This window comes from Leucopleurus acutus (assembly GCF_964270905.1).
Source record: "Leucopleurus acutus genome assembly, chromosome: 11".
In the NCBI taxonomy this organism is placed as follows: Eukaryota; Metazoa; Chordata; class Mammalia; order Artiodactyla; family Delphinidae; genus Leucopleurus; species Leucopleurus acutus.
The window spans coordinates 61304960-61318311 of NC_139152.1; the positions used below are offsets into that span (position 1 = coordinate 61304960).

General features: G+C 38.2%; 1 protein-coding gene across 1 annotated transcript in view; it reads left to right on the top strand.

The window, feature by feature from the left end:
- Nucleotides 1–6865, top strand: part of GLIPR1L2 (GLIPR1 like 2) — a gene marked incomplete at both ends in the record, with an annotated part of 31143 nt that extends 24278 nt beyond the window's left edge. Inside the window, 3 exons of the mRNA XM_082850454.1 lie at nucleotides 4392–4477; nucleotides 6386–6412; nucleotides 6495–6865. Coding sequence (XP_082706580.1) covers nucleotides 4392–4477; nucleotides 6386–6412; nucleotides 6495–6865 — 484 coding nt within the window. The remainder of the gene's footprint in view (nucleotides 1–4391; nucleotides 4478–6385; nucleotides 6413–6494) is intronic.
- Nucleotides 6866–13352: the final 6487 nt, after the last annotated feature.

Genomic DNA, 13352 nt, shown 5'->3' on the forward strand with positions numbered 1-13352 from the left:
ATAGGGAAGGTGGGAGGGAGACATAAGAGGGAGGAGATATGGGGATATATGTATACGTAGAGCTGATTCACTTTGTTATACAGCAGAAACTAATACAACATTGTAAAGCCATTATACTCCAATAAAGATGCTAAAAGAAAATGTAGGACCAACAACAACAACAAAAAAGTGCAAACAATTAATTATATGACTTTTGAACTTAAAAAAAAAGAGAGAGATTAGCCTTAGAAAGAATGAGGAGCAGTTCTTCAGTTGTATTAGAAAGGAAAGGGTAGGTATATTTGTCATATTTAGTGACAGAAAATTTCTCGAGTTCCAGTCTAATAGCTGTTATGATTCTCTGTGAAGTAGAATAGATCATGTCCTGAGAATAAAGGGAGAGACAGTGAAGCTGGAAGTTTGAGGACTGGGAAGATACGAAATAGTTATTATGGAACATGAGAGCGGAAGCTGAATAGAGAGAATGATAGAGATATTCTCTACCTAGTTTAATGATTTTCCTCCAGCAGCACCCAGCAGCCCTGAAGCAGGCATGGGACATGCAGACAGTAAGATTCCTTCACTTTTTCCAACACAGCGGTTTTGTCAGGTGGATGTAAAGGAAAATAGTGCAAGCGAGTTTCAAGGTTTTAGGTAGAGAACATGCAAAGTGATGGACATAAGCTAGATTGAGAAAAGACAACACGATGGATAGGGAGAAAAATAGGAGAGAAAGTACACTGTGGAAACAGTGAAATTAATGGACAAGTGTGATGGGAGTGAATGAGTTAGCAACCTGGAAGGACAGGAGGTTGCAGTCAATGAGTGGAATGTGTGATTTGTGAGTTCAGAAGTAGAGCAGATTTAGGAGATAATAAGATGCCGAATGTGGCTACAAAAGTGACAGTTATGTAGCATTAGGAAGTTTTATGATGGTGAAGACATCCAATAACATAGAGACCAAGTTATTGGATGAATTATCCATTAGCATATTGTAATCCTCTAGGTCCCAAATTTGTAGACAATCGCACAATTTTGACTAAAAAGCAAAATGGTGAGCCAGATACCAAAGTGAATAAGGAGGCATAATCAGAAGGTAGATGGTGTCTTGGGGAGGATTAGAGGATGGTACAACTACGTAATATCAGCCTCAAGGAGCTTTATAGGTGTTTAACTGTGTTCCCTGGTCCTTTAGGTGCAAGATGTGGAAGTGAAGGGAGGAGATGTGACCAACTGATTTTCACAGAAAGTGATATAAAGTGAGGTAGCTTTGCATGTACAGGGATAATTTGAGGCAGAAAACAACAGGATCCATACCTTCCTTGACCTTGAATAGGTCCAAGAAGTAGTCATGGAGTTTTGGGCAAAGACAAATATATTAGATGAATCAGAAGAAGAGCGAGATAGAATCTCTAAAAGATAATCTTTGCTGCTTATTGCATGTATTTTTCTCTAGCTTATTGGGATAGATTCTTTAAGTCTACTTGGGAAATCTATAGATGTTTGGATATGAACCAGAAGCCAGCACTGTGATATTTCTCAGTGCCATATGGATGTAGTGAAAGTGAAAAGAGTTACTGTAGGTGGCCTAGTTATTCTGGTTGTATAATATGGAAAAATCAATATCTATTTGATGTACTCTGGCCATTGTTCCATGGACAATATACAGACTATATGAGTCTGCACATGGAGAACTTTGAAGAGAAGAATCTATCTACAAATTGTAATTCCTAGATTGTCAATCCATGGAGCTGGATTATCTCCTTCATGAACAAAGTGGCAGGCAATAAAAGTTTCCATCACCACCAGAATTGTGTTCTCATTCTGGAACAATGTAGATCTATTATAAAATTTGAATAATGGTTTTCTAATGGACTTTGGGTTGGGCATGGGAATAGTTTACCCATTGGGCTACCCAGGTGACATGTCCTTATCTAGGGCCTGGACACATATCCTATAGGTGGCAATATAATGAAGATATGGCCAGATGCAAGTCTAAGAAAAGTTCCCGAGGACTATGTTCAGAGTCAGGACTTGGTCTCAGCGAACCCTTGGGCTGCTTCTCGGAAAAGGCAAATGCCTAAAGACAGAGAATATCATCTATTTCTTCAGGCACCACCAGGGCAGCTATGAAATTTCAAAGGACTTTGCTAGTTGTAGATACTTATCTGTTGTTTTCTCCTAATCCAGCCCAATAATTTCCAATTGCAGTTGTGGACTTGTACTGTAGATTCAGACTCAAGTTGCTTTAGGTTAAACTTTTTAGAAACTCAGAACAACAGGAAGATTAACATGGGAGAGTATTAGCTTGCCATTTCTGGCTACCTAATATAAACAGTTTTATAATGTTCATATCTTTGAAAAGGAGGGCCCGTTGTATTCTAGCACAATGTGAATTTATTTATTTTGATTAATTAATTCATGTATTTATTTATATATTTATTTGCCTTTCCAGAGTTATTCCAGGCCATGGTTATCAGACATTATGGTCATGGGATGATTAGCCTATGCTCCAGGTTTTTGAGGGTTTTTTTCTCACATCTTTATTGGAGTATAAATGCTTTACAATGTTGTGTTAGTTTCTGCTGTACAGCAAAGTGAATCAGCTATATGTATACATATATCCTCATATCCCCTCCCTCTTGAGCCTCGCTCCCACCCTCCCTATCCCATCCCTCTAGGTTGTCACAAAGTACCAAGTACCAAAGTACCAAGTACCAAGTACCAAAGTACCAAGTACCAAAGTACCAAGCCGATCTCCCCATGCTATGCAGCAGCTTCCCAGTAGCCATCCATTTTACATTTGGTAGTGTATATACGTCAATGCTACTCTCTCACTTCATCCCAGCTTCCCCTTCACCCCTGTGCCCTCAGGTCTGTTCTCTACGTCTGCGCCTTTATTCCTGCCCTGCCACTAAGTTCATCAGTACTGCATTTTAAAATTCCATATATATGCGTTAACATATGGTATTTGTTTTTCTCTTTCTGACTTACTTCATTCTGTATGACAGATTCTAGGTCCATCCACCTCACTGCAAATAACTCAATTTTGTTCCTTTCTGTGGCTGAGTAATATTCCATTGTATATATGTGCCACATCTTCTTTATACAATCATCTGTTGATGGACATTTAGGTTGCTTGCTCCAGGTTTTAAAGGCAGTCTGTATAGTGAGTAGCTTTCTGCATAGGTACAAGAACAGAGGTCCCCCACCCCAGGGATTTTAGAACAGTATAAGCTCTGCTTTTGAGTTGGAGGCATCTGTTTCAGTGACAAAGAATTAAGGCAGTAAAAGTAGACTACGGTATTAGGTAAAGGTGACTGGTTCAATTCTTGGATTTCTTGACGGCTAGTATTCTGGCTGGGATCCAAACAAAATTCATTTCCTTCTTGAAATGGTTTGATTGTGGAACAGTGAAATTAGAGAACGATATATGATCTGCAAATAACAATAGGTATCTGTATATCCTTGATGTACTTGAAAGCTTGCCATTTGAGGGTATCAGATACCTTATTGGGTATCATCAAAAACTTCTCATAAGATACGACTCAGAAATTTGATATTCACATTTTTGAATATGTATTTCTAAGATTTGGCCATTCTTCTAGATGGCCCAGAGTGGCCTAACCAGGGACCTAAATGCCTAATGTTTGTTTTTATAGCTTGCAACTATAAACTGAGTAAATAAGCAATCATGTTTAAATAACCACAATTAATGACCCTCTTCTCACTCAAAAATGTATTTTCCCTATCTATCTTCTCTATCTTTCTTATTCAGATATTTTAAAATACGCTTCCCAATTCATCTCTATTTTTGGGCCTCTTTTCCTAACTTACCTCTGGGCAATTGATGTAATAATTTTTAACTTCTCCCCTGTGCTCTGTACGATAGATTAAAACAACTTTGTAAAATCCCATTTACATTTATTTGCTTGTTTATATACTTATGTGTTTTTCATGTAGACCTCAAAATAATCCATGCAGCTGGGTATTTGTGCCAATAGGCATTTCAGGATTTTGCAAATGTTTCAGAAAACTAATATATCATTTATATATAGCTTTTTATATGTATGTGCCAATCAGGAAGCAATTAGTTATAAAACATTCTATAACATCCATTTTTAAAGGAAATTTTTTATACAAAATAAAATGAAAGAAGCTTTAAAACTCCCTCATATTTAAATTACAATACTTTAAAATTAATGGGAATTAGTTTCAGAAGAGAGTATTTCTGGGGGGAAAAAAGAGGGGGAAGATTACATCTGCAATTTAAGTACTTTTAAGTACTCCCTTAAGTCCATTTTTTAAATTAAATCGCCCTTATAAATTAATTAAAAATTGGTTAACCATATTATTTAAATAACATAAAATTTGACACTTTTTCTAACAAAATGTTTTCTGCTTTTTTGTAGAGGATCTCTGTCAAGAAGTCCTTATCAACGAGGATTAATGTGTTCTCGATGTAGCATCTATGACAGATGCACAGATTTTCTATGCAGTAAGATAAAGAAAATAACTGAAACATGAAAAAAAATCCATAATGCATTGGATGACAAGAAAAAGAAGTGGTGAACACTAGTCTTTCATTGTCATGTTAATATTGTTCCTTTGTTCAGGATGGTATTGTTATATTATCAAAGGTGGTATCAAACAGTATCATCTTTAGATTTTTTTAAACTACACAACCTCTTCTGCCCTCTCTTACTATTATTCCTGCCCCTTAGTACATACTAGAATCTGAAAGAAGGAAAGAGAACTAACAGTTATGCCCTGAAAAAGCTTCTCAGTTAATTCCTGAAATAGCAGCCTGTTTGAGAGTGGCTGCTCGAAAGGATAGGATATTCCAAAACATTCAGAAAGAGGAAAGAAGTAAAGTAGCAAATATTTAATAGCCTTTTATTTTCATTTTTCCCCTAAACATTCAAAAGATAAAAGTAGAAATATGTTTTATTAAATTTTTCTTTTAGTTTTTCTAAACATGAGAGCGTATAATCCAAAAGTATAACTATACCTGGAATATATGATGCTTAGAGGAATGTGGTAGGGGATAAAGTCAGACAGTGAGTAAGGGGCATATTAGGCTTTTATGTTAAAGAAACTAGTGAACAATTTCATTATAATGCCACTGCTGGAGTGACTCCACCGTAACATTTCTTCCCTTGCTTCATTTGAATCAAGATGCAAAACCTTGCTCTTCCTCTTCGCCTTTTCTTTCTCTTCCTGAAAATATCCAGACCTAAAGCCATTGGGTAGGTCAGAAAAAGGTAGGCATCCACACAGAGGGCATCCAGATGTGACATGTTAGAACCTAAGCAAGAAGACAAGGGATTCATACATGATGTGGTAGGCATGGGGAAAGAGCCTAAGTAGGGTGAGAACAGTGTCCACATGGTATGGCCTTGTATGGGAAGTTAGAGCTCTCATGGAATGAGGTGAGTGTACCCGCATGAGGTCAGGCTTGGGGTATAAGATCAGGGTAAAGGGATGTCCATGCGAGAGTGGCTCACTATTTGGTGTCAGAGTCCAAGCAAAGTGAGGATAGAATCCACATGGGGTGGGAAGGAGAAGCCTGACATAGCGTAACACTTAAAATAATGTCAAAGATCCACCAGAAATTCAGTTTATCTCCAAGGTGCCTGAGGAGTGATTTCTAAATTTTCCTCTATGTGTACCATCATTGCAAGACAAAGCCCTGGTTGACATTGGGCTCTCTATGGGTGAGACTGCATTTATTCTCCCACTCTCCTTTCTAGTGGAATCTGGGAATGATTGTTTGACCTTCTCTGCCCAGGTGAGCAGAGGAAGGGAAATTTATTTTCTGAAAAGTAATATGATAGCATTGGGCTAGATAGCAAAAACGAGGAATAGCAGGCTCTGTAGTCAACCTTGCCATCTAGGAAATGAAGAGCAACTGAAAGCTTCTGAAAATAAGAATTAAATGAATAAAGTGAGTAGATTCAGAAAATTAATTTTGAATGATCTTGGGGGGAAGTGGGGAGAAGAGAGATAAAAATAAGAGATGTTCTAACAGGACATTGCAAATTAACTATACTTCAATTTTTTAAAAAGAGAGATGTAGAATTCTAGAATGTCGAAGATGGAACAATCTTTGAAAGGCAGGAGTGGAGTGGCTTATATAAGTTGTCAGGATTTAGAGACAGAATTAGTACTAGAATCCACACCTCTTCCTCCTGTACTTCTGTGCTCTCTCTGGTAGACCAGGAGGACTTTTACTAAAAGAAAATATGTTGTACTTTACAATTGGCTACTGGTTGAAGGGGAGACATCAAAGATGAGAGCATGGTGCCTGAAAACTAGGAGAATGATATTATTATTGTTGAGAAACATATATTCTAGAAAAAGAAGAAATTCTATGTAACTTTATGAACTTTCTTTTTCTCTCTAGGTAATGCAGGTCGTGACCAAGCCATATGTATGTATTTTTGTCCTTTATTTCTTGAACGATTTTACTACTTTATGTGAAATCCAGCTTTCAATTACTTCTTTATTTACAGATTACCGATTTTGGTATCCAAGATGGGAAGTACCCCGGCCAATTGTGTGTGATCCACTGTGCATGCTTATTTTATTTCTCAGAATGCTGTGTTTTTCACTAAGTGCCGCAATTGTTTTGATAATACAGTCTTATTTTCCAAATATATTATTGGAAGAAGAGATAGTTTTTATCCCTGAGGTAACTGGGCCAGCAAAGGAGGAGGAAAACGTAGAGAAAGAGGAAGAGGAGGAGGAGGAGGAGGAGGAGGAGGAGGAGGAGGAGGAAGGGGAGGAGGAGGAGGAGGAGGAGGAGGAGGGGGAGGAGGAGGAGGGGGAGGAGGAGGAGGAGGGGGAGGAGGAGGAGGGGGAGGAGGAGGGGGAGGAGGAGGAGGGGGAGGAGGAGGGGAAGGAGGAGGGGGAGGGGGAGGGGGAGGAGGAGAAGGAGGACAGGAAAAAAGAGGAAGAGGAAGAGGAAGAGGAAAAGGTGGAAGAGGAGGTGAAGGGGTGAGATTTACCACTATCATAGGACAAAAATGTAATACAAAAAAGGCAAAAAAAATAAAATAATAAACACTGAAAAAAAACCCCACTGAGCTTTAACAAAAAAGAATATGCACAAACCACAACTGCAACACCTTTTATTTCCTTCTCTTCCCCATATTTATTCAACAAATTTAAATTTGAAAAACAAAGAAACAAACAAAAAGCATGTATTTTATAGTAAGTACTGTAAGGCAAGTTCTTGGACACTAAGAACAAATAAAGATGCGATGACAGAAATACTAAAAAAAGATTTGACCAGTCTAATTAATCTTAAGATTTCACTGTTATTCTGATAAAGAATGAAATTTCCACTTTCTAAACATGTTTCTATCTCTATGTTTTAAGTATTTTTAAATGGGTTAAAAAACCTCTTGAGTATTAAATAAGATTATACATGTAAGGTGCTTAGGACCATTCCAAGTTCAGGACAACCATTTGATAACTTTTGATTTTGTTGTTTTTATCATTCCTATCATAGTTGTTATTGGTGGTGATGATGGTGGTGATATTTTCCATGTGTTATCAAGGCTTCTAATACCATTATTTATCTTTGTAGTATATGTATTTTGGAATGGCTTAAGTGGTATTTGTACATGCTGTTAGGAGACAAATTTATTATTTCTACTTCATGTTCAATATTTCATTAAAGCCTTGCTGTAATTCTTTACTAGGCTATACAATTTGTTGACACCAAGGGCTAATAAATGTCAAAAGTTTAATTATTTGTGATTGAGCAATATGGCTGCTTCCAAATTTATGTTATAAAATAAAATAAAAATTTTAAATAGTTATTTACTTATAGTTATTCAATATCTATAGTAAAAGTTCATAAATTAGTAATATAAATTAACTACTTACCACTTGTAGTACTAATAAATGAACTGAGTAAAAATGAGTAATATAAGCAAAATACATCAAATGGTATAAACTTGATGTTTATTAACTGTATTATATCAAAAGCCTGTTCTTAAATGGGACAACATGAGAATTATATAAAAAAGCAATGAACTATCCTCTTGTATTTGATAGTTTCTGGTTTTTTGTTTGTTTGTTTTCATTTGCTTTGTTTTGTTTTTCAAGAGCTCTGAGATAGATAGATATAGATATAGATATATAAAATTTCCATGAAGTCAGCCTCTTTTCTACCCAGCCTCCTGAGAAAAAGCCTGAGGTAGAGAAAAGGGCTGGTCCTCTACAGTGATTTTATTTATTATTATTATCTTATATTTGTGTGTCATTTCATAGCTTCTGAAGTGCTTTCACATAATTATTTAATACTCAAAGCCACTCTGTGGAGTTGGTATTGCTTCCACTTTTAAACTGAGAAAACTGATTTTGCATATGCAAAGTGGTTCAATCTAGGACTGAGAACAAATTACTTTCTGAACATTCTGATGCATTTATAAGCATAAATTCCTCACCATACCATGTTCTATTCCCACTGCGACAAACCTTGCTCTGTATCTATAATCTGATTCCTACTCCTCTACATCTACTCTTCGCCATGTTCTCTGGTGATTTCATGGAATATGATTGCTACAGGCCAGTGGTTCTTAACTGGGGGCAATTTTGCCACCTCTCCACCGATGACATATGGCAGTGTTTGGGAACATTTTTGATTGCCACAACCAGGAAGGTGCTGCTGTTGTCTAGTGGGTAGAGGTCAGAAATGCTGCTAAACATCCTGAAGTACACAGGACAGCCCTCACAACAAAGAATGATCTGGTCCAAAACGCCAATAGTGTCACTTTGTTTTTGTGATTCTGTCTCCCTAGTTTGGGTGATGGTCCACTGACCACAGCTGGGCCCAGTCATGGTGTTTGGTTTGGGGATCCAGACAGACATTCGAGGCATGTCCTCCTTGGTGGCTAAAATTTTAATATGTGAAGCTCTGAGGCTATGTAGCATACCACATGGAAAGAAAGAATGAAGTCCAAACACAGAGAGAAGCAGTGAAAGACTGTTTGTTGTCTCTGATACCTAGTTTCATCCCAACGTTTCACATGAACTGTTTTGTTTTGTTTTTTCAGAATATATCCTAATTCTATCCAGTAAGTTTACCTCTTTTCTTATGTTATTTTGAATTCAATTCCTCTGATTCAACTGAAGGACATTCGTACTACAAATTTATTTTAATTAAAATTTTCATTATTTTGAAACAGCATGAACAAAAACTCAATTTATAGATGTTCTTCATATCATCATGTGGTCAAAGGAACAGTTTCTTCTTAAGTTTTATTTCCCAAATCTTTGTTTTTGGTATCATCTCTAGCTCTCCTAGAACCACACACCCTATGTGCTTAGAATACTTGTTTTTATCCTTATTACACGAGTCACAGGTGGACTCCTTCAGCTAGATCAAGGGATTATTTGTATGAATCCCAGAGGTGTCTGGGAAAGTTTTTCCATGGCTCTGAGTTCAGGAATGTACTTTAACCAGGATATGCTAGCATAGATAGGCTGGGGTGATAGATGAGCATTTGCTTGATTCCTTAAAGTACTGTGTATTCTATTCTACATTATATAACTGAGAATATAGAAATGCTCCTAGCCCTGGTAAGGTAATCTCCAGAAAGTGTCTATACTACATTATGTGCAGGTTCGCCCCAGTATATGACTAGGCCAGAAGAAGACAGTTATGCTTCTAGGCCTTCAGTCATTTACATCTTAACCTCTGCAACCATACATCTGCTGATGAGGTGTAGTACTAGGAAGTTTGCACTCTTTGGTGCTGGAGAATGTTGCTACTCTCTGCTGTATATCCTGACATCCTTTTGTGTCCTTTACATGAGTAAAAACTGTTTGATGTTCTCAAGTGTTTGTGCCTTGTTTATCCATCAATACTTTTACATTGTTATTGTAGCAGTTGTGCAGAATGGAAATGACACAAAGACTCCATATCCAATATGGATAAATCTCTGTAGGGAAAACTTTCGGATAATAAAGGGGACAGAGATGATACCATGTGGTACCATGTTGGTTTTCTATTTGCCTTTGATTTAGCTAAGGGCTGGAAAAAATAGTGTGAAAGAATCAGTATACTTTGTCAATAAATTTTGACAAAATGTTAGTGATCCAATGCTATCTTGAGTCCTCCATTTAAATGGTCAAAGATCATGTTTGTTATTCCTTAAAACCAGATAAAAGTGAAGATAGTTGGTTTTGCTATAGGTTCCTCAGTTTCCCTTAGCAATGGACTACAGTGCTGTGTGGTAATAGACACTACACAAAGGGAGTCTGGGGAAGAGCAGAACGTTTACAAAGAACAGCATACCGCAATGGGGGGAGGAACTACAGTCACAGGGCTTGATGAATCTAGAGGTGGTAGGACCTGCAATTATTTATTATAACCATGAACTCTCTTCTAGATCATTCAACACAATGTTGCCGGGAAACCAGGTTAGTCAGCTGCAGGGGACTGGGATGGAGTGAGGGGGCACTGGACAGTACCTTTCTTTGCCTTCCTTAGCAGAAATTCAACAGTTTTGTCCTGAAAGAGGAAATTGCCAAAAGCACATGCCCACTTAAATTCAAAGTACCACCTGAGTGAAGGAAATATGATTATGGGCACCTAAAAATATCTAAAATCTAGGACTTTCCTGGTGGTCCAGTGGTTAAGATGCTACACTCCCAATGCAGGGGGCATGCGTTCAATCCCTGGTCAGGGAACTAAGATCCCGCATGCCGCACAACACAGCCAAAATGATAATAATAAAATAAAAATATTTAAAATCTAATGATATTCCCCTCATTAAACAGACTTTATAGACCTTATCATTAGAGAAAACTATAATCACTAACCTTCTGACTCACTCAAGTTGGGACAGTGTAGTGTGGTGACAAACCTGTACAAAGAAAACAAACAAACAAAAAAAACTAGCCAGCTATAACTTATAGTTTAAAGGAGCCCAAAGCCTGAAGAGCACAAAGTCACCCAATGGGTCCTTGGGAGTGAGGGTAATAGGGCCGCTCTAGCTTCCACCCCCTGACTCCTGGTCCCACGTAGTCTTCCTATTGGCAGCATATCCTTGCAGAATATTGCCTCTAACCTGGCATGTTAGCTGCACCTTCAAAAGACCATCCCAATGCTTTATCAGGCCAGAAGTTTTTGCATGGAGTGATATGTCAAATAATCAGTGGATTCCATAGTCAGTGTCCCCCTCCTGAAAATCCTCCATTGTGAAGTGAGACCTCTGATGGGATGCTAGCTTGTGTGGTATTCTCTTCCTGTGGATCAGGCACTCTGGAAGTCCACACATGGTGGTACTGGCTAAGACTCTGAGAGCAGGAAAGTCAAACCCATACCCAGAAAAAATGTCAGAATGGGTGTCTCTTCCAATGAGAATGAACCACTGGCTTTTCCAGAATGGAAGGAATCCAATGTAGTCAACTTGCCACCAAGTGCCAATTGGTCTTCTCAAACAATAGTGCCATGATGGGGACACAACATTCATCTCCACTGTTGGTAGATCGTACGTAGAGAGATACCTAGGTCAGCATTGATAAGTGAAAGTCCGTGCATTTGAACCAATGTGTGGCATACATGCCTTTTATTTGTCCATCGTGCTAATTCTGGGTGCACAAAAAACAAAGCCTGGCTAATGTCAACTGATTGAGCCAATTTGTCTACTTGGTTATTCAATGCCTCTGGTGGGCATTAACCTGTAAAAAGTCTCACACACCATTCCCACTCCACTCCCATATCTCCATTCACATTCCTTTGCCCCAGACCCTCTTATTTCTGATCTTTCAACCCTTTTTCTTCTAAACCCCTAACCTCTGGTCAGGCATTTTCTACTGTCCATGTATCCATATTAATTCCCATCTCAGGCCACTCATGTTTCCATACAAAGTGGTGACCAGGTAAACCACTCAGAACTCCACCTTCAAGATCTTCCCTTACCACTGTCTTTCAAGGCCACCCCTGAGTATGGCTGTAATGTAGCCATTGTACATTTTCAGCTTGCACTCACGTGCCAAGTCAACCAATTGATAAGCTAAGATTTGGCTTTTTTCCTTACCTTTACCTAGAGAGACAAGACCCCCCACTCAATATAGTCATAGGTGTGAGTTGAGAGAGGGGTTTTGGTGTAACTGTGGTGAGTGAAATGGACGTCTAAGTTGCCCGCTCATGTAGCTTATTCATGTCCTCTGGTCCTGCTTGGATCAGTAACAGAGCTTTCATGGATTTCTGGATACAGTACTTGTCTCAGTGTACAATATAACAGATCCTAGGGCAAGGACCATACATCAATAGTGAGGAGAGAGAAGGATGCAGTGGTGAAAGAGTAAAAGGTGTTAGACTAACAAATCAGTAACAAATTCTATCATGAGGAATACCAGAGTCTATGGATGGTATGAGTGAGTAGGTAACTCTGCTGCTGCATTAGGAGAGAGTAAGGAAGGGTTCATTGAATGGAAACCTTGGAGTAGTCAAAGCTGAAAGACACAGGAAAGTTTTAACAATACAGACTTCCTTGGGGCACAATAGGAAATTGTACTTCTGGCTGAAAGCAGGGAGAGTGCTACAGGAAAGAACATTGGACTTTGAGACCAAACCATCCTTGATCCAGCTACTCACCGTTTTCCCTTTGAAGTACAATCATAGACATTCTACAGAGCACACTCAAGACTACAGTTGACCCGTGTATAACACAGGTTTGAACTGCCCTGGTCCACGTATCTGTGGATATTTTTCAGTAATAAATAATACAGTACTACATGGTCCATGTTTGGTTGAATCCGCTGATGCAGAGCCATGGATACACATGGCTGACTATAAATTATACACGGATTAACCCCCATGTTGTCATGTAAGCTACTAATGAGGGACTCCAATAATTTTAAGATCAAAGATTCCAAGAAGAACCTGGGCATTGTCAGAAAAGCATTTAAACAACAACAACAAAAAAAACACAAGCAGCTCATCAAAGCGAATTGATTAAATGGAAATGATAGATTCAGAAACCTGTCTACAAATAAGAGGAAGTCACTTTCCAGGGGCCAAGACTGTCCTTTTGAGAGGATTTACTTCTGATATTGAAGGCTTATACTACACCGTGTGAGTTTCTGTATTCAGAAAAAAAAAAAAAAGTGAGGGAACTTAGTTTATGGATGACAATGCTTGGTTAATGGAGAGGATTTGTGTCTGAAAGAATACCAGCTAACTGAAAATTTCTAGTAAAAGAAAAAAAGATGGGGTATATCAGCAAAATGGACAGAGATATATGCTGTGTGGCTAGCATAAACCCCTTCTGAGATAGCTAGATGAGATGGATAGATAGATAGATAGTGATAGACAGATATATTTATGTATACATATAATGACTCAGTCA